The 21,153-nt window shown below is 43.6% G+C and overlaps 1 protein-coding gene across 1 annotated transcript; it reads right to left on the reverse strand.

The window, feature by feature from the left end:
- Positions 1-12,994: 12,994 nt before the first annotated feature.
- On the reverse strand, positions 12,995-18,317 carry NXPH3 (neurexophilin 3). The gene is made up of 2 exons (XM_019523631.1): positions 17,378-18,317; positions 12,995-15,986 (listed from the first exon to the last, which is right to left on the reverse strand). Exons 1-2 carry the CDS (start codon positions 17,432-17,434, stop codon positions 15,258-15,260), a joined length of 786 nt encoding a protein of 261 aa, XP_019379176.1. The 5' UTR covers positions 17,435-18,317; the 3' UTR covers positions 12,995-15,257.
- Positions 18,318-21,153: the final 2,836 nt, after the last annotated feature.

Here is a 21,153-nt window from a genome sequence, read left to right on the forward strand (position 1 = left end):
GGGGGCATTTAACATGCAGTAAATTTCTAAATAACTTTTTCCCTTCATTTCAGCACCCCAGAAATAGTTCCCTTCAGCTCCAGGGCTGCTGTAGCTCCCTAAAATACATCATTCTCTGAAATCATAAATATTGCTGATGCTGTTATGGCATAGAGCTAGCCTATAGGACACAAGGTAAGTGGCATCTTTTATTATATTGGCATGACATTTCTTTTAATGTTATGACTACTGATAGCATGGTTCTTCAAAATTAATTCTGTATAATAAATGCCACTTACTCAAGACCTGCGAGCCAGCAGTGCTCTTCATTAATGCTAGAATGGCAGTTCTGATTATGCAGAATGAGATATTCTAGAGCGTCAGCATAGCAGGAGTTGATAGGGGCAGTGTCTGGGAAATGAAACTACTGTTTAGTAAAATCTGTAGCTGTTTAGGCTTGCCTTTTTTGCTATCTTTTTTCCTCAAATGTTGAGCTCAACAACTTCTACTTGGCACAGCACTGCCCAACAATGCTCATTATGCTTAAGAAAGCCATGTTAACCTGAGATCAGCCAGAAGGCAGGGTCGATTTATACCTTGTAGACTAAAGCAGAGATGTATAAGCTTTCTTAAGCAGCATCTTACTTCATCAGATGCTATGAAGGGACTGCAGGAAGCAGAACGTCTAAATGGAAAGCAGTGATTAGACTACAAAAGGCCAGGAAGGGGCACTTCAGGGAGAGGCAAGTTGAGTAGGAGAGAGGAAAACAAGGCAGTTAACCCATTGAGAGACAGAGGGGTAATAAAAGCCAATCCAGGTAATGGGATAAGAATCTGTAGTCTTGTTTTAGACCATACTTAACGTGCTCCAGCCTTTGGATGATTTCCTGTTCTGCAGCTTCCTATTCATGTTGCTTTTTAAAGTTCTGTTGTCTGAGAATTGCTACTCTGAGGTCAGTGATGGAATGTACAGGGAAGTTAAAGCATTCTGCCACAGGCATGTGTATCTTTCTGGAATTAATGTCAGATCAGTGTTCATTCTTTCATGTTAGAGATCCACATCTGTCCAAAGTAGACAGCAGAGGGAGGGGCATTTTAGGTGATAACGTATATGATGTTACTAGAGAAGCATGTGAATGAACCGTGCATGTTATAATCCATGTTATTTTGTGCATTGATGATGTCCCCACTGATGAGGGGAGACAGCTGGCACTTGAGTCTGGAACAGGGTCTGGTGCTTTGGTGAGAATGAGTTAGGTAGTCTATTGCTGGAGAGGTGCTGTTTGAGGTGGGAGGCTGTTGTAAGCCAGGACAGGTTTGTCCCGATTGGTTGTCATTTCTCAGAAAAGAAAATGATATTGCCCTATATAAAACCCTGCTATTATCATCCAGACAAGATCATACCTCCCAAGTTTTCTCTGAGCAAAATTGTCCGATATTAACAACTGAGTATTTTTTATGTTGGTGTTACGGGGTACTTAATACTTAAACCTCTAGCATATACATAAAAAGTTTGAGAGTTTTAAAATTGGAGGGGAAAGAAAGGATGTGGATGCTAGATTAGACAGTGATTGGAAGAAGCAGAATAGCATAGGGGATCAATAGTATTTTAGTGTAATACCAATACTCGGTAATCATTCTATTTAAACTGGAAGTTCTGTTTCAGTTTTTCAGTGGCAATCAAAAGTGGTTGCCATCTGTTGGGTGCTCAGAAGTTTCTCTGAAATGATTTGTGAAGCATAGGTGCCCAAGTGTGTTAATGCAAGATTAGCTAAGGTGTAAACTTAACAGACTGTGGCCTACTCCACAGTAATGGCCCGTGTGCTCTCTCTCACCCAGTAATAATTGTGAGGTAGCTTAGTCTTCAGTGAAACTTGCTGAAGGATAGCTTTTTACACTTTCCTGGGAGGGTAAGTACCTTACAATTACCACAGGGTAAGACTGCATGGTTTCAAGTGAGCAGCTTTTTCTCTGGAGGTGTGAGAGCCCCTGTTGTGATGCTTACTAGACATGAGTTTAACTCATGTGACCTTGGGTCAGCCCTGCATGCAAGGTAAAACGTTTCTCATGATGGTACTTTCATCCTATCCTAATGCTTATGAATTTTATATGGGTGTTTCATCTTCAAAGCCCTTTAGAAGCATTAGTCTTCCCAATATGTCTGGAAAGCAAGCTATCATTTTTTAATTTTTTTTGAAGACAAAAAAAGAATGGGGAAGGTGAGCTAGAAATTGCTTGCTTGAACTTGCAGTACCAGTAGAGCTAGGATTAGAATGGGAGTATGCTTATTTAAAAGTCCTTTGCCGAGTTGGCTATTCCAGACGGCCAGCCTTAGGCCCTGAGTTTGTTCCCAATCATTCTTGGTATATAGGGGGTGATCAGGAAAATGTACAGAACCATCTGTACATAAAGTTTAGTTATTTTAGAGGAAAGATATGAGTGGTAGAAATAAGCCATAGTACAACATTTGATTGCTTATTATTGACAGGGGTGTGATATCATTGATAGCTGCTTAAAAAACCCTCCACTCATGTTCTGTGTTTTTAAAATCCTATTATAATAGGTAATTAAAGTATACTAATTAAATTAAGATCCCATCTGTCTGAGTTCAGCAAGCCAGCAAGTCCCTTAATTAAGATATCATGTTTGCTGTAACGAAGGCTGGAAGCAGAAGGCTGGCTACCAAAGGTATAAGCAAATAGTTTCTCTCCACTGAGAGACCACCAGAGCACCTGTGGGCTATGGAGATAAAACAAAGAATCTGCAAGGTAAGCAATACTTACTTATGGAGTGGTGACAAATGGCAGACTAGTTTAAACCTGTTTTGGTCCTGCAAATTGGCATTTATTGCAGTTGAATGCAAGTTTTTGATAGGTGCTCATTGGTAGGTGGCTTTAAAGGACAGATTGTACCTCAAGTTAACTTCTAAGACATCAGTGGTGATCTCGACATGAGCCCATTGTCATGGTAGGATGATGTCTCAGATCTGAGTACAGAAACTTAGCCACTCATTCTCCCCTCCCCGCACTTTCAAGCTTCCCTTTAGTGTTCTTAGCTTTCCACTAGCAAACCCTCAGATTAATAGCCTGGGCTGTTTTACTTGATGCTGCTTTTACTCCTGTTTCTAGTTATTAGTCCCATACCGCTAAGAGGAGTCTGTTAAGAAGCCTTTTCCCAATAGCATAACTAGGGCTTGGCAAGCAATGCCAAGGCAACCAATTTAGATGGGGTGCCAGAATGGCAGCCCCTAGAGAGCTTATGCTGTATGGGCTGCTATAGCTGGCATGCAGGGAGATGGTCCCAAAGCCTCAATAGCCTGAGTCCATGTCACTGTGATCGCAGCAGGACTGGTCAGAGCATGGTGAGACAGTGCCATAGCTGGTAAGACTGCTTTCCCCCCAACCCCACCTCCAATTCTGCCCAGGGCACTAAAATAGCTAGCTATGCCTCTGCCCCTTCCTGACATGTTATGCTGTCCTTTGGGGGAGCATAAAACTTGGCAGTCTGGTGCCAAAGATTTCATATCTAGATTTTTATACCAGGCTCATCATCGTGGTATTGGAATAAAACATTTCCAGAGGGAAGTAGTGTTAACCTTGTCCTGATTAAATTCCAATATTAGCCAAATATAATTACCCCTCTAATTCTTTCTACAGTTTTGGATGGATGCAATATTCTTCATTTATGATCCTAAAAATATATTGTGTGGTATTTATGTAGCTTATTCATACTGGTACTTTGTTGGATTTCAGACACTGCTGCATTTAGTGGTACATGAAAATTTATACTTTAAATGCGTGTTCTTTGTACATAGGTTTGGTCTCTTATTTTTAGGATGAGAGGCCATATGTATAGGAAGATGTATCCAATAAGAGATTGCTGCTGGCTGAAGTGTAGCCCATGGGCTGTTTTATAGCTTTAAGTAAAGTTATAATTAAAACTCAGTGGCCAAGTATATGTTGCACTGTGTAAAAACCCTGCGAAATTTTTCAGCACTCTAAGGCTTTAGTGCTTTTTCCCTCTGACCTCCAGTTTTATTTCCCTTTGTGCAGAGGAAGAATATTGATCAGTGTTTTTTGTTTGGAGATGAATCAGCCTTGATAAAGGAAGTGCTATATAAACTGGAATAGGAGTAACCTGTGGCACCTTGGCACCACTGAATCAGTAGATAGCTCTCCAGTAAGAGCAAATTTCATTTGGGAATGGACACATGTACGTTTTGGAGTGGTTTCAAGAAGGAGCAGCTGCTGTATTCTAATTGTTACATGTGGACAGGCTGGGAATGACACAAATATAGCAAAACTACTCCAACTTTAACACTGCTTCATCCAATGTAAAATTGGAACGGTTTTGCTACGTTTGTATCCTTCCCAGCTTATCCAGGCATAACAATTGGAATCAAACAACTGCTGCCCTTCTGAAATGTTCCCCTTCTGAAGTGGCGCCAAATTTACATGTGTCTGTACCCTTAAAGAATAGCCCATGGGCTTCTGCTGGCTTTCAGAAAAAGGAACGGGGGGGAATCCACAGAGGATTTTTCTCTTTCAAAAGTGATTGGCATAGGGTCAAAACAGCCAAAGAATCATTTGGCTGGAACCAGGGTCATAAGGGAGCATGCATATGCCCTTGAAGGTGAGGCGTTTTTAGTAGACTGAGAGAGAATTTTTTCCTTATGGGAATATTTCCCAATGAGGAGGATAGATAAAAGAGGCCACTTTTTGATGCAGTTGAAAGCAAAGAGACATCTGCCATAGATCAGAAAAACTTGGCAGGTGGAAAACACACTAGTCCTCCCTTCCCTATTTGCCTTTATCCTGCATGTGGTACATCTCTATTCCCTGCGTGTTGTAGCCGCCACACTGACATGGACTTCTAGCTTGGCAGAGAACTACAGTGACAACAAACCAATCTGCTGTCATAGATCACTTTTTTTTTGACAAGATGCATTGACTTTCCGTCTCCCACCCTGGTGAAAGACTGTAGTCATTTTCCCGTCTCCCACCAAACTACTGCAGAAATGTTCATATGCTTCAGGAGCTAAAGGAATTCTCCTGCTCAAGAGCACATACAAGTCGAACTGAATTATTTAGCATATTTTTTTTAGTGCAAGCAGGTGTGCAGTATGAAACAGTTCAGGTTTGGAATCCTCTGCAGAGAAGTTAGTGCCCATAGGGATTTGAAAGAGTTGGACAAGTTTTCCATTCCTGCCCTTGTCTTGACTCCTGACAGCCTTTTCTTTTCAATTCTCCTTTCTTAGTATTTTTTCTTATAGACTCACCTTCTCTATTTACTTCTGATGTTTCACCTGCTGACGCATCTCTTTCTGAAGCTGTTGTAACGATCTGTTGAGCCCTGACAGCATGCTTGACACTCTGTACAAACATATAAGACTATGTGGTCCTTGTCCCTGGGGCTTTACAATTTAATTCAGATACAGACAGTGCAGTTCAAATGCAGTCCTGTACGCTAGATGCTAGTTCAACTGGAAACAGAGCACATTTTCTAGTGAGACTTGATGAAAGGTTTGGCAGGCGAACTGGTTGGTTTTTTATGTTTGCTTTTGTTATGTTTTGTTTTGTTAAAGGAGGGTTTAAAAAAAAGAGGACATTCTTATATATGAAGGAGGAAGGCACTTCCAAAGGTGAGGTGGCTTGTAGAAATGCTTTTTTTCTCTCTCTCTCCCTTCCCCACACCCGCCAGCCTGATGCTCACCAACCAGCGCTCAGTTGTGTTTGAACAAGTTACATGATTGAAGCAGCAACTGGCACACAAAGCCAAAGAATATTTTATCCCTGTTAGAGAGGCAAGAAATTTGTGGGTGACTGTCTTTTATTGGACCAACCAACAGGTTCAATAAATGATTTACCCACAAAAATCCTTGCCTCTTTCATATTTCCTGGACCAACATAGCTACAACATCACTCCAATGCAACCTAACTACCCCTTTTTGCAATGTAATGCAGAGAAGAGACCTAAGATCCAACTAATCTGGATTCCAGTCAAACCGGTAGAGACTCATTCTGGATCATTTTGGAGCTTTGAAGATCCTCTGGATAAATCTCATTTCCAGTTGTTAAAACCTAACCTTTGGCATTGTTGTTCTTTTTGTGTGTGTGTCTTTCTTTTTCCTTTGATTTGTCCAGCCCACATATGTCACAAAGCTTTCTTGCAGCCTTGTTAGAAAAAGCATGCATCAGGTTGGGTGGTGGCTGCTGTCTTCTGAATTTACTTCCAGCAACAGTTCTTAAATGGGAAAATAATATGAGCGGTTACTCTCCATTAGAGCTGTGCAAAATTTTGCTGGCAGTTTCGTTTTGACGCTGTTTCGACTTATTTTGTACTCGAAACAGTGAAATCGAAACGAATCAGAGAGCTTTGAAACAGCCTCGAAATGAAGCAAGTCAAAACATCTTGAGTTTCGAAGCTCAAGCTGGGCTTGCCTGCAGGGAAACAAACTAAAGAAGGGGAGGGAGGGGGGAAGGAGTGCTCTCATTATTGACTGTGTAGCTGGCCAATGACTGTCATCCTTTCCTGAGGTCCCTTCCAATCCCAGTGCTCTGGGGGTAGGATGGAAAAACTGCATAAAAGGCAGCATTGTTTGAACTGCCCTGTTTTCTGCCTTGGTGTCAGGTGAGTGAGGGCGCACCTTAACGCATGATGTCACCCTCCCATGTCATGGGTTTTTTGCCTGTCAGCAGCTAAAAGTGCAGGCCCCCAGAACCCAGACTCTCCCCCTGCACTGATCTCCTTGACAGCTGGCAGGCTTCATGGCCACAGCAAGGCCTAGCAGGCCTGCAGTTTTCACCCTCCTGTGCCCCAAGACAGACACAGTCCGACAAGCACCCATGTCACGAGTTTTGCCTGTCAGCAGCCAGAGGTGCAGGGCCCCAGAACCCAGAAGCCCCGCATCTGTCTTCTTCAAAGCTGGCAGGCTTTGCGGGCTCAGCAGGGGCTAGCAGACCTGCAGTTTTGACCCCACTGTGGCTTACACATACACATGACATGAGTTTTTTGCTTTCAAGAATTTGAGGTGCAGTTTCCCTGAAACTCCTGCACCTATCTCCTTGAAACTAGGCAGGCTTCATGCCCTCAGAAGGGGCTACCATTCCTGCAAGATTCATCCAAATCAGGCCAGAAATGACAGAAGTTATAGGCTGCTTCAAGCTCCCCATTATAGCCCATGGGCAAAACACCAAGATAGCATCAAAACAGCGAAACTGTTTAAACGAAACAGAACAGCAGTTTCAAATTGAAACGCAATTGGAAATGAAACGCTGTTCCATTGAAACACAAGTCGAAATGGAACAGTGCCATTTCACACAGCCCTACTCCCCATCCCACTCCATCAGTTTTACAGCATGCATTTATAATGTTCTTGTAAGAAAGCAAGGGAAACCATGCTGCAATCCTGCTAGTAACAACTGTAATTATTAATAAAAGAGCACTCTCAATATTTTAGTACTGTTTAAGCCACAGTGCAAATGGTGACCAAAAGAAGAACCTGGGACATACTTCTGAGCATCTCCTCCCCTGATGTCTTTGGGGAGGAGTAGCCAGGAAACAAAGACTTGGTTACCAGATGGGTGCTGTGTGTGGTCTGGGAATCCATCATGCAAAAAGTAAATCCTTCCTTCTCATCAGGAAGTTCTAAGCTTCATTTCACAGAATGACATGTACAAGTTGAGGTCTCTGATGGGAATAGAATGCCCAATCCCTCTGGCACTTGGCTAGATGCCATCATGCCACCATGAAACAGCAAACACTGTGTTTCCTTAACCCTCAACTCTCATCCCTGCTATTGAAGAAATCTGCTTTGTTTCTGCAATGTCCCATCTTTCAGGTAAGTGCACATGTGGGGGGGTTTTGTGAAGCAATGGTAGAGGTTGTTTCTTCCCTCCTGATTCTGCCCAGCCTGAATGCCCTTTGCACAGAAGGATATCCCAGAGATGGAACGATTATTTTCATAACATGGCATTACATGTTATAGCTTCTTTCTTAGTAAACAGTGCACTTAGCCTTTAATTGTAAAGAGAACAATCTGAGACCTGCTGCTGTTGGAGTGCATTTAAAGCAGGGAAAGACAGTGAAGCACTGGTGCTTGCAAGAAAGCAGCTGCTGCTATGCTCTGTGGGGGAAGCAGTCATAGTTGGGGTGCAGAACTTGGCATAATTGGTGAACAAACGCAGTTGTGTTTAAATCAAACACACTCTACATTCAACATGCAACACATTTTGGGTCTGATGCGTGTAAAAATAAATAAATAAGCTACACTATTTGGAATCTCATTATATAATTTTCCCTGGCATCTCCTTCCCATATGAGGGTCTTCAACTGCCTTGAAAACACTGAGTTACACTACAGCCCTAGTCTACCTGCATTTACACCCATTTAAATAGATGGAGGTAAACCCAAAGGCAAAGTAACAGTATAACTTGTTCAGGATCATTTAGGAAGCCTGTAGCACAATTGGGAAGAAAGGCTAAGAATTTTCATTCTTGAACAACTCATTGGCACTCTCCTTAAGAACAAAACTTTTACCTTAAAAGACCTTGTTTTGCCTTGCTAGTGTATTGTGTGCAGTCTGTGAAAAGGAAGGCTGTTGCTCTGCTAAAGTTGGTGCAGATGAGGAGTGGAAAACTGCTAGAGAGCAGGAAAGAGACTCCAGGTTGATGCAGAAGAAAATCATTTTGCTAAAGCAGTGATCCTGAACCAAGGCGTCATGAGACCCTATTAGGGGGCATGTGGGGTACAGCTCAATATTAGCACTGTTAGATGTGCAAGCACATGACACCTACACATGATTCACAAGATGAACCCAGATTTCAAATAGGAATCCATAGCGTTAAAAGAATTCTGGAATCAGTTGGGGCTTTTCTGAGTTCTTTGCAACAGTAGAATTCCTCCATTAGTTTTAGTTTTCTGTAGTCAAAAAATGAGTTCAAGTGAAGAGCTAACATTTTTTGAGGGGCACTTTAAAACCAAGTGTGGTTGAGTGGGTAGCATGCTGGGCTGGGTATCAAGATACTGCGGTTCTTTTTTCAATCTTGCCACTAATCTGCTGTGTGACCCTGGGCAGTGCACCCCACTCGGGGGGCGGGGAGGAGGGGGACAACATAATGAAGCCTTGATTTTTGCTGGGGTTGTTGGGCACTGCTGTAGTAACTAAATGCAAGAAACTTGTTCAGGGCTAATTTACGTCCAGACTAATAAACATGAAGACTAGAAACTGTTAGAGACTTAAAGGAAGAGAAGAAAAGAACACAAGACTTCTCCATGGACACTGACTTGGGTGAAGAAAGCCATGGTGCTGGAAGATAAATGCCTGTCTTTATAAGGGGATTGAACTTCTATTTAAATATTACATTTGTTACTTCATACATTGGATTTGTTAATAAATACACTTAAAAAAGTTATGTAGACTCATTTTACCAGATGAACAAGTTATATAAATGCATTCAGAGATACCTACAACTTTTAAAATAAAAGGAAGGACGCTTTATAAGTGCACAGTTAACTTAATGGACTTCATCATACAACTTAATCGCCTCAGTGAAGTTCCCTGGCAGATGTTATGCTTAAGACATAATTAACCAGTTAATCATGTCTTTAGTAGTAACCTGGTCACACATTCATGCAATTAATGATGTGATAAAGCAGGGAATAAGCCACACAATTATTATACAAAATGTGTAATAATTTTGTGGCTGGTTCCCATCACACCTTAAATTGAACCTGTGCCCAGGTGCTCCTGCAGCTAGGAGTGCCTATTACCTGATCAGTGCTGCCAACCTCAAGAGGACACTGGAGCCTTCAAGGGCTCTGGTGTGCTCCCAAGGCAGGGACAGTGATCAGCTGGCTGGCGCTTGCAGCCATGGGTGCATGGGAAGCCTGAATTAGAACTTGCCAGTGCAGGCAGAGCCTGGGTTCATGATCCCAGTCTCCCCCCTGCCCTGTCAATAGGGCATGATCCCTGATCTCATAATCATGCCTTCTACCATGCACATGTGGCTTGGCAGGAGACATGATTATTGGAATCAGGATCAGATCTCATTGTGCCTTTAACTGAATGTTTGTCAGTGACCATAGAGAATGTACATGTCCAGCCATGGGTAGATCTAGAATTCTGGAGAAGGGGGTGTAGATGGTGAGTTGCATCATTGCATATAAAATGACACATTTTTCTCTAGTTAAAGAGAAACTAGAAGCTTTACTAATACGGTAGGGGCATAGGGCTATATTATTTGATTTAAGATTGAAGCAACAATAAATATAACTATTGGAATGAATTTAAAAACAATCTGCAAGGCTGTGAAGTAGGAACATCATTACCAGGAGCAGCTAACATTGCAGAAGAAAAGTTAGCTTGATTAGTGGAACATCAAGACGATTAAAAAGAGAGGGTCATTAACACCTGTGGAATGCAGAGTTCAGAAGGGATCAGGCAGATTACAATGAGCCATGAAATCAACTGACTCCCTCAGCACTGCCCGACTAGAAATACTGCTACCACTGCCAGGGAGTTGGTTTTAAACTTTGGATGGACCAGGAATCAGAGTGGAGTGCAAGTGCACCCTCTCCCCCGATGGCCTCTGTATATGGCCATAGTCCTTGTGAACTAAAGGACTGCTGAATCTTTTAGCCATTTGGTTGACTACAAAATTGTCCTCTTATTATTTTTATAGAGTACCACTAAGGAACCAACTTGGAGGATCCCCACCTCCAATGAACTGTACCAATACATGCTAAGAGGATAGTATCTCCCTCTAACTTACAATAGGCAGCCATTATGGTGGCCGTATTAGATTTTTCCCAAAGAAATACAAATAATAAGCAAAACCCTTTAGCTACTTAGGACTTTAAAAAGTTTAATGCGACACAAGCCCAACTCCTTTTTTAGGTCTAGCAATTGGTGTAGCTCAGCTGCACAAATTTTGAATTTCAGTGCATGGAAAAACCTTATTTTCTAGAGTGGAAAAAGTGCTTCTGTCCTTAAGCTGCTTTGAGTTTCTACCAAACTGTTCTCACACTTAAACCAAAAAATCCTACCTTATGCTGACAGTCTATGGGAACTTTACACACACAGTCATTTACCCCACCAGAAATACCCAAATGAAGTGTTGCAAATGCTTAGAAGTCATGAATTGTACCCCCCTCTACAAAAAGTCATATTAGTTTAAAAATCATTAGACTTTTAAACATAAATTTGGGCAGCTCCTTTGAATATTGGTGTCAGAGTCTTTTTAGGGCATGTGTTCAAGCTGTTCTTTGCAACCATGAGGGTACTGTTATCTTTTTCCTTTTTTAACTGAAAGCTAAGATTCTCATAAAATCAAATTACTGCAGCAGCCAGGGCTGAGAGAGAAGATCTTGTAAAACTTCTGAAAAGTATCCTAAGAATTGGCAACTTTTTAACTTTAGTGTTATAAAAAGAAGTTGTCATGTTAATTGTAATGCTTGTGGCAATAACCTTTGTTACTTATTAATTTGTAACAAAGCTGTTTATTCATAAACTTCCATCTCATTCCAAATCTGAAAGTCCTGCTGTAATATTTTTAGAATGTTGATATTATATGAAAGGTTTCACTAAAACTGTCTTGCAATACTCTGCATGAGGTTTCAAGATATTCTATATCTTCTTTAGGGGTTGGAGTCTGCTGTCCTCATGCTAAGAAGCATCTTTGTGACCAGTCCCACTGAAATCAATTAGACTGCTAAAGGGGTAAAGTACTACCGGTGTATACAGTTGAGGGGGACAAATAATTCTTTTAATGCTACAAGTGTTTGGTTGCTTCTGTTTTTTGGATATGGTCTGCGGAATAAGCTGACTTGAGAGAAAAGGGAAGAAGCTAAGTGCACTTGACCAGATGACAACAACAAAGGAGAGAGAATCATTTGGGTATAGGATCTGAACAACCAGTGAAGGAGATCAATTTGGGGTCTACTTTTAGGCTGTTACTCTGGGAAATAATTAGGAGAAAAGGGATTAAATTAACAAATAATCATTTAGACTGGGTATGAAGAGAGGGAAAATGGCCTGACTACAAGACCTATTGCCTTACAAGGGGAATTGTGAAAGCCAGCTGAAACGACACAATGAAACCAATGAGAAGGGAATAGACCAGAGGACTGGATGTTGTTGATGATCTCCATCTCAAATTTCTGTGATTCCATCTAATTGCTTTTACTTGGAGACAGGTGTTGCTTTTGAATTCCATAACTAAATTTGACTTGTTTCCCAGTAGTTTTTGGAGGGGGGCAGTTCTTGACTTTCTTTTTTGCTGCTCTGGATTATACAGATTGGCTGCTTTTGTTTTCCCCTGGAGATCCCATAGCATGGGCAGCTGTAAAAGTGACGTTAACAGTAAAACATTCATAGAGGCTGGGTTTCTGAATGTGCAAAAGCATGGGTTAGTGATGCAGAGCTTTGAGTATCATTAAATTTAAATTAGAATTTTTTTGTGGGGAAGGGAGAAAATTTATTAATGAACTAGGGAGAAAATTCACAGATACTTACTGGTACAGTTCATCATCGTGGCAATTAGCAGTTGCAATCAAGGCTGTTTTCTTCCTTGGACATAAACATCAGCTGGCACTGAATTAAGTTATTCTAGATGGTAATATTCTGTGTTTTATAAGCTGAGATTGGATAGTTCCTTACAAAAATGTCCTGTAAATAGTCTTATGATTTTTTTTTTTTAATTCCCCTTGCTGTATGTCCTGCATTTCACATTGCTTTCCACTGTTAATAATAATTGAAGTTTGCTTCCTCTACATGTATTTACATCAGAGTTCCAATCACAAGAGTTGGACTCATCTAGTCAGGAAGCAGAAACAATACTGTGTAGTTATCTCCCTTACATAACTTAGTTTGTATCGTAAGCCCAAGAGTAAATAATTGCAAAACAGAGCTAAATAAATTCAGAATAAACCTCAATCTATTCTTAGAAACTTTGGTGAACAGATGGTGAAATTTTGTTGAATAAATTTGTTACAAAGGATCATGAACAGATCTAGTTGTAACAAAGCGGGGCGAGCCAGATAGATAATGGAACCTGTATTTAGCTTACATCTTTTCTATTGTTTGCCCTTTAGCTTAGTGAAATTCTCTCTTCCAAGTGTCTTATGTTGCTTGGCTAGTTAGAATCCTCTCCTTCCAATCGACAATAATGGACAGTGCCGGTCTCCTAGTAACCACTGGCCTGCCATATCACTTTCTAAATGCTGTTTCCTTTATAGCCTAGTTGTTTGTTCCTCTGGCTCTTAAAATTGCCATTTAATTCTCCAAATTAACAACTTCTTATGGTTTTGCTTTTATTTTTGTTTGCTTGTGGTGGGAGAAAAGTGTTTAACGTATTTCTTTTTAAAGGAAGCTGAAACCTTGGGGGTGAGGGCAAGGGGTGGGGGATAATCCTTGTTCAGCATGAACTAAGAGAGCTTTTCAAAACACTGAACTTGTCTAAACAAAAACCCCAACGTACCTGATTACAAAAGCTGCCTTAAGTGTCATTTAATTTTAATGCATAACTAACCTACATATGAGTGTTGCTTAGAACTTGGATGGGATAAAGTCTTGTAACCCAACACAATGCTGGGCAGCTGTGAAATCTTCAAGAAGTAAAGGTAGGCTTCTGGAGGTGAGGACAAGTGTGGCCTCTTTAAAAGAATTACTATGTGCATGGGCAGACAAAGTAAGAGCCTGTTCTAACATACATGAAAAGAAAGAGATCTGAGGTTAGGAATGCTAAATTCGTAATTCAAAATGCACCCCCCCTCTGCAGAGAAATAGCAACCCACCTGGCTTTAAAGTTCAGCAGTTCAAGTCCCAGTCTTCATAAAAAAGTAGATCTGTGGCTTTAATATTAGAGTGAGTGAGTGTAGCTGAAGAATCTGAATAGAACAGAGTAGGCATGTTGTAGGGTTGAGAGGGCATGAATTTTGTACCTTATTTATCTACCAAGGGTTTTTTTTTCTTTAACCAGAGAAAAGACATTGCAGAGATGAGTTTTTTTTATTTTAAAAAAACTATTAAAAAAAAAAACCACCTGACTTTCCTTCATAGCACTGGGGAAACTTTATTCTCCATTTCAAGGACAGCATCTTTTTTTTAAAAGTAAAATTTAAATAATACAGTCAGAGCTTTACTTTATACACACACATACACGCGCACGCCCCCTTTTCACCAAAGAAATACAGAAACTACAGAGTATTTTGGGCTAAGAAGAAGAAATGGACCTGAATGCTGAATAGAAGAAGATCGGCTACAGAGAAAATGAGAGAGAGAAATGTACAGGAAGAATGGGGGATACTGACATGACAGAGAGCAGAAGGTACAGGACGCAGATGGGAGGGAGGGAACAGGAGTGATAAGGGGTATAGTTGTGAAATGAAGGGAAGGCATGAATCATATACTGCGTCAGCGTATTTGACAGATTTGACCAGAGTTTCTTTATCTGTAAATCCACAGTTCTGAGATTCAGCAAAATCTCCAGATGCTCAGAGTGGCCGAGAGTCCCTGAAAACCTTGTGGTGAGAAGAGCTGTTATTTCACCTTGACTTGACAACATCAATAACATAATCTAATGTTCCTTTTCCCTTTACTGCGCACTGAGTCGGAGGACCCTCCAACATGTTTGCATTTCTGAGCCCTTAATTTCTGAGTCTCTGGACATACCTGCACCCAAATCTGTATTAGACATGCGAGACCTCATACTCAACTCCGGCTCATACTTCTGTAGAGTATATTGGTTATTAGCCAATGATGTCTTACAGCCATCTTTAATGAACTATTACAAGTCCCCTGCACCTTTTGTCCATTAATATCCTTATCTTCATAGAGATCTCTTGCTCTTGATCTGGGCCACAGTGTTTCTTTTTTGCTTTTCCTTGTCTGTCAACATACTTCTCTTGACCTCTTTACCCAATATCCAGACTTCCGTTTCGTGACAATATGACCTAGATCCAGGCAAGTATTCTTGTACTGAGAAACCTGAATCCCAGTCATGTTCCATGTTCTATTTATCTGTAGCCTAGATCCGGGCCCTGCCCCCATATGTTAGTCTCTAAAGACCATGGATCTGGGTCAGGTTTAGAAATGCCAGTACCCTCAATCTATTACTCCTTTCCCTAACACTCAGGCTTTTAGGGAGAATAGGTACTCTTCTTCCTCCTGTTTGCATCAGAACTCTGGTTTCTAGAGAACCCTGTACTCCAATTCTGCTTGCAAAACATTCCCCACAGTACAACAGTCTCTGGGCCATCCCTGAGATGGAAAAAGTTTATCATCCAGAGGGGTAATAAGGTACATCACTATGGTAGTTATAGTCAGGACACACCTTCTGCACTAGCCTGTAGTCTATGCTGTAAAAGGTGATGTAGATGCAGATGACTTTGAAGGGCTTAGAGCAGACCCAGGAGACATGACTCTGGGTGTGCTCATAGTAGCAAGTTTTGGAGGGGTCATAGGTACAGAGTGTGGTTTTCTTGGCACGATCCACTTTCTCATATTCCACTCGGCAGTTGAAGACCTTGGATTCTTTGGCCTCGATGAAGATCTGCTGCTCAAGGTCAAATTCCACAGCTTTGGTTGGAGGGACAAGGCTGACGGAGATATTTCCCTGCCCAGTGGAGTTGTGCCGGAAGAAGACATTGACTGTGCCATTGCCATGATCAACAACTTTCCCAGTAATCAAGAGGTTTAGCTTCACTGTCTTGATATTGGAATAAAAATCCCCCCAGCCAAAAATTTTCTTAAACTTGCCTGTATTTGTTACAGAGTCCCTGCGTCCTCTAGCACGTGGATCCTGGTCTAGCTCAGATGCATTGTCCAGCATTTCCCAGAATTTCTGTGAACTTGAGACGAGCTCCAGGAGAGTAGAGTTCTGAAATAAGGCTTGAGCTAATTGGGGCAGCTCTTGCCGAAGTCCCTTCTTCTGCACTTGGGATCTGTCTTGGGCATCAGATTCGCCTTGCTCTGAATCCTCCCCTAGATCATCTTGTCCACAGATCACCTGAAGAGAACAATGGGAGAGAATGAGAGGTAGATTCCTTCTCCTTCTACCCATTCTTACTCTCCACTGCCTTTCTACTTCTCTAGAGATGTCATCACTTGTCCCATCTTTTCCTCTCTCTCACCCTTTTCCTTTCCGCTTGTACACCTTTCTTTTCTCTCAATCTTCTCTTCATGCTTGGAATCACCTTCCACAAAACCCATTCTCTCTCTCACTCGCTCCTTCCCCTATCATCCTCCTTTCATTCTGCACTGAACTACTGGTTTTCCCTAGGGGGAGACTGGGAGTTCCTATGCCTTCATTAGTAGTGCAGTCCAGTCCTTGCACCTTTTGGAAATGTCAGGTGAACTGCCTGGGGTAGAGCAACTCCTACCGCAGAGACCTCTGTTCAAAGGTCAAGAAAGTGGGGAAGCAGAAGGAAGAAGGGGATTGTAGGGGTCAACTGGAAGTATCTCTAATGACTGAACATAAGCTGCAATAAAAATACTAGCCTCAGGGCCTTGCCCCCTGTGGCTACCCCCATGCTGAGGGGTGGCCTAACATTACTGACTGACCAGCCCCTACCTACTCACTTTTCTAGGCTGGAGCCACTATGGTAGGGCACAGGGATAGGTGGAAGCAGGGACAGCTGTGCCAAGTGATGGCAGAAGCAAATGCCCAGCCCTTGCACAGCAAGACCCATACCTCTGCCAGGGCTGGCGCCCCTTGCCTCCCCGTCTGCTGCGAGATCTGCCTGCAGTTCTGAGAGCGAGTCCCTGTGGCCCCCTGGCACTGGGGGCATGGGCACTAGTTCGCACCTGCCTTGGGGACTATGTGGCACAGGGGTGAAAGGGTGGGCAAGGGCTGTGCGGCCAGGGGGGGCACAGCGCGTTCGGGGCACAGCGCGCTCAGAGAACGGTGGGAGAGGGTCGAGGCAGGGACTGCGGATGCGGGTCCCCTCACCGTGGGGTGGGGAGGAAGCAGGATTTCGTGGTGATTTCGGACCTTCTCCGTTTGCTCGGCTTTAAAGGCTCGCTGGGCACAGGGGGATCCCGGCCAAGGTCAGCTCAGCCGCAGCCCTCCCGGATCCCCTCCCTTCTCGGCTTGCTCCGGCCAGGGGCCACCTCCCGCGGCCGCCTGCAGCTGGGGGGAGCCGGGGGGCATTTGCCGGGCGATCGGAGCGGGGGAGAGGAGTCCTCTAAAGCCCCAAGACTTGAGCGGGAGCTGTGTCCTCCTCCCTCCTTCCCTGCCACCACACAGCTGCAACATCCCAGAAGTTTGGGGCGGCTCTTTATTTACTGGGGGGAGGGAGGGCACGATTCTTAAGGGATCATCGGTGCACTTTAAAGCAGCCGCCCTCCTCGCGCCTCCCCAGCCCGCCGGGCCAGGGCTCGGGCCCGCCGGTCACTCACCAGCAGATGGATGCTTCCCTGGATGAGGAAGACGAAGCAGCACCGAGTCAGCTGCATCTTCAGCCGGTGCCTGTCTTCCTTCCCCCTCGGTGCCTGCAATGGGGGGGAGGGAGGGCTGGGGAAAGGGGCTCGGTCCTCTTATAATCTGGGCTCCCGGCTCCTACGACCCCCCCATCCCCGGATCCGCCTGGCAACTCCCATCCAGATGTGCGGCTGGCCGGCTGCACCCGCCCCTTCCCCGGCTTTCACCTGCTGCTGCCGCGGGCTTGCTCCCTCCGCGTCCCTTTGGAGGAGACTCGAGGAAACTCTCTGCCCCTGTCCCTTCCCCTCGCCCCGTTAGCTCCCTCCCCCTGGCAGGTACCGTGATCTGAGCAGCACCTCCAGGCTTAACCCTCTCCTGCCTTGCAGGGCTGTCCCCACCACCAGCCTGGCCCGGGGAGCAGGGCTTTGGGCGCTCGGGGAGGTCTCTGCGGAGAAAGCTTCCCAGATGTGATGGGAGAGCAGAGACTCATCAGTGCCTCACACTTCTGGAGGACGGTAGGGGTCAGCGGGAAGGAGAATCAGGGAAAGTCTCAGTGCACAGGAGCAAAAGATCACCTTCCTCCAGCTGGCAAGGGAGAAGGAGTGGCAAGGGGAGAGGACCCTCATTTGGGGAGGGCAAACCCCACCTGGCTGGTTTTTATCAGGACCTACAGCCAGCATGATCCTATTTTTTGTAGTGCCTTTTTTTTTTCTCCACCCTACATAGCCTTTACAAGGCACCAGCCTGAGAAACTTCTGTCTCCTGGGCTCTTTTGCCTCCTGGGTTTTGCTTATGCAGAGTAAGCATTTCATTTCTCCAGACCCTGCTTTATTTTGATGTTACATTAACCCAGAATTAAAAGTAGCTACTTAATACTGTATACAGCCTATCCATGTTTTGGGGTTTTTTTTTAAGAAACAGATCTCCTTAATTGCTCTTGGTCAACAAAGAGATGATTATGAGAGTTAGATAAGCTAGTTCCTTGACTGTTATTTGTTGGAGTACCTCAGATCACTATGGTAGAGGCTGGTATCGTTATCTCCATTTTGCAGATAGAGAAGCAGAGAGTAGTGAAGTAACTTGCCGGTATAGGTCAGTGGCAGAACTCGTGTCCTGAGTGCTCTATCCACGAGACTGCTCTGCATCCCTAAGACACTGCCAAAGATCAATAATCCCACTGGAGTTGTCTCCTTTTTTTTGTACTCTCATTAATTTCCAAGTGCTCATGAATCAGGTAAAAAAGTCAGACCTTGCAGTCCTGTAGTTTAGCAAACTACTGTACAGATCAGGGAAAGTCACAAATTCCAGACACCGAGCACTAATGAAGAACACCTTGCAAACAGCCCCATCATCCTAACAAAGGGACTCTAACCACATCTGTGCCTTTGACCACATCTGTGTGGTCTGATACGAGCACAGAAGCAGTCTCTCTAATAGGTAGGTCCTTGGCTGCTTGGGTTGGTATGAAACCTAAACGATAAAGATGTGAAGTGTTTGGCTGATGCTGAGAGGCCGCTCCCGCTGTAGCATGCACTTGTATAACTTTGTGGGGGTTTTCTAAAATGAAAATAAGGAAAATGCTCTTCCCTCTTGCTGCCTAGGAAGTTGCATTGGGGATTTAATTTCCCTGTTGCCAGTGTTTATTATAGTGACAACTTGTCATAGCAGTTTTGTCCCTGGTGTTACACCTTTGTGCCATTTGTATGCACTAAACATTGGGATCTATTTGGAGAGAAAAGGGAGGGAGGTCTCCAAAGGAGGGGGAAGATTTGTGAGAAAGGAGTCAAGCAGATAGAACAAGGATGAGTCTCAGGCTGGGTGGAAGCTTATGTGTGGCTAAAGCTGCAGAACATTCATCCAAGAAAAAAGTGGAAGTGCCAGTCCTTGGGCTGTTTAAAACCAAACTCAACACAACTGGGGGAAATAGAAGGCAGGAAATGATTTTGTCACAGCCCTGGAAGAGTAGACTGGATACCCTAATGGTCTGCATGTCTCTACATACCATGATTCTTGAAAAAGAGCTGAACAGAATTTCTGAATGTTTGCATCCTGCATTTTACATTGCTGCAAGATCCCATATCTCCTGCATAGCCTTTCAGATTAATCTACCCATTAAAACTCAAGGGAAAGTACGAGTCTGGCATTCTGTTTCTTCATCTGACCTCTTTGGTTTGTTAGTTCTGGACTGTTAATGTCCTTGAGAAAAGAGACTGGCTTCAGCTGTGAGCTGAGGCGAAGCTGAATTCAATACCAAGAATTCAAGGCCAAGAATAGGAGGACTCAGATAAAAGTGGCTTCCAGCCACCTTTGGGGCTTCATAGAGATTTTGTAGGAAGCTGGAGTGGCAAAAACAGAGCAAGTCTAGGAGTGTTCCAAGTTAGCTGTAGCTCCCTACGGAGCTACCCTGCCTTCCAGTATGGCCTATGTCTTGGCATGCCGCCATTCTACCCTGATCCAACCCTTGCCTGTTTTAGCTGTGCTATTGGACCTGAACCTACGTGAGGGTGGGGGCTGCAAAGGAGAGCAGCTTGGAGCCTTCCGCCAGCAAATCTCCCTGAATGCAGAGAATGTACTTTGAAGGTCCCAGTTAAGCGCTGAGTCACCATACTGGGGCCATGCTGGAAGCTGGAAATCAATCTGAGCTTGCTCATATCTCTGTGCAGTATTGAGCAAGCAACTGGAGCTTGATCAATTAAAAATAGAATCCTGGAGGGTAATATTCTGTGCCAGCTGACTTGGACAGAAGCCCTTTGAACACTGGCAAATATGCTCCCAGAGTTGTAAAATTTAATTGGATTGGATGTGAGTAGAGCAGTAACAAAAATACCAGTCACCACTTTTAGCAAATCTAACTAACCTTTCCACCTGCTGCTCTTTCCCCTGTAAGATTCCCAGGAGTGACAATGCAGAAGGCTTTGGAAAGGTCCCCTGGTGAATAGGAAGAGCTGGTGCAATGTTACATCACGAATCATTTCACCTGTTGTGTTTGGAGAGCTGCAGCACGGCGGCCTTAAGCTTCACAGAAATGATGGTCGCGCAGATCACGATTAATTGGTGCTATAGCGTTTGCTTCAACCTGTTTATCTGATTCAGATCTGCAGCACCACCTGCTGAGTGGTCCAGAGATTTTCTGGGATTAATTCTGCTTGATTCCTCTAGTGATTAGTAATTCTGGGTGCAAATTTTCTTGTCTGGTTTCTACAGAAAGATAATTCTTCCCTTTTCCTCCTGGATGCATTTAGCCTCATAGGGCCTTTATCTCCATCACAGAAGATATGTTCAGGATGGATACAACTGTAGAAGCTAAAGATGGAGAATCTGTGTTACAATGGGCAGCACGATCTATGGTTGGGATGTTGGACTGGAACTTGGGAGCTCTGGGTTCTCTTCTAAAGCTCTGCTATTGACTTTTGGTGTGGCCTTGGGTAAGTCGCTTCTAATCTGTGTATCTCTTTCTCCTTCTGCCATTTGCCTGGCATGTCTATTTTGCCTGGTTCTCTCTTCAGGGCATGAAATATCATTTATGTGTTTGTACAGTGCCAAGGTGTACAGTCCCAAATGCTGTTGGAACTAATATAAATCATCATCATCACCGTTACCACCCAGTCCATGTCACTGGGGACAGTGCATGTTCACAGTGCTGCGTTGCTAGTATTTTGGTAGAAGGCACCTTATAGACTAATGAAAACAGAGCTGTATAGCATATGCTTTTGTAAGTCCACTGCTTATGAAAATGTATGCTATATGTCTCTAA

Source organism: Gavialis gangeticus, unplaced genomic scaffold (assembly GCF_001723915.1).
Source record: "Gavialis gangeticus isolate Ggan-Ray unplaced genomic scaffold, GavGan_comp1, whole genome shotgun sequence".
NCBI classification, from domain to species: domain Eukaryota; kingdom Metazoa; phylum Chordata; order Crocodylia; family Gavialidae; genus Gavialis; species Gavialis gangeticus.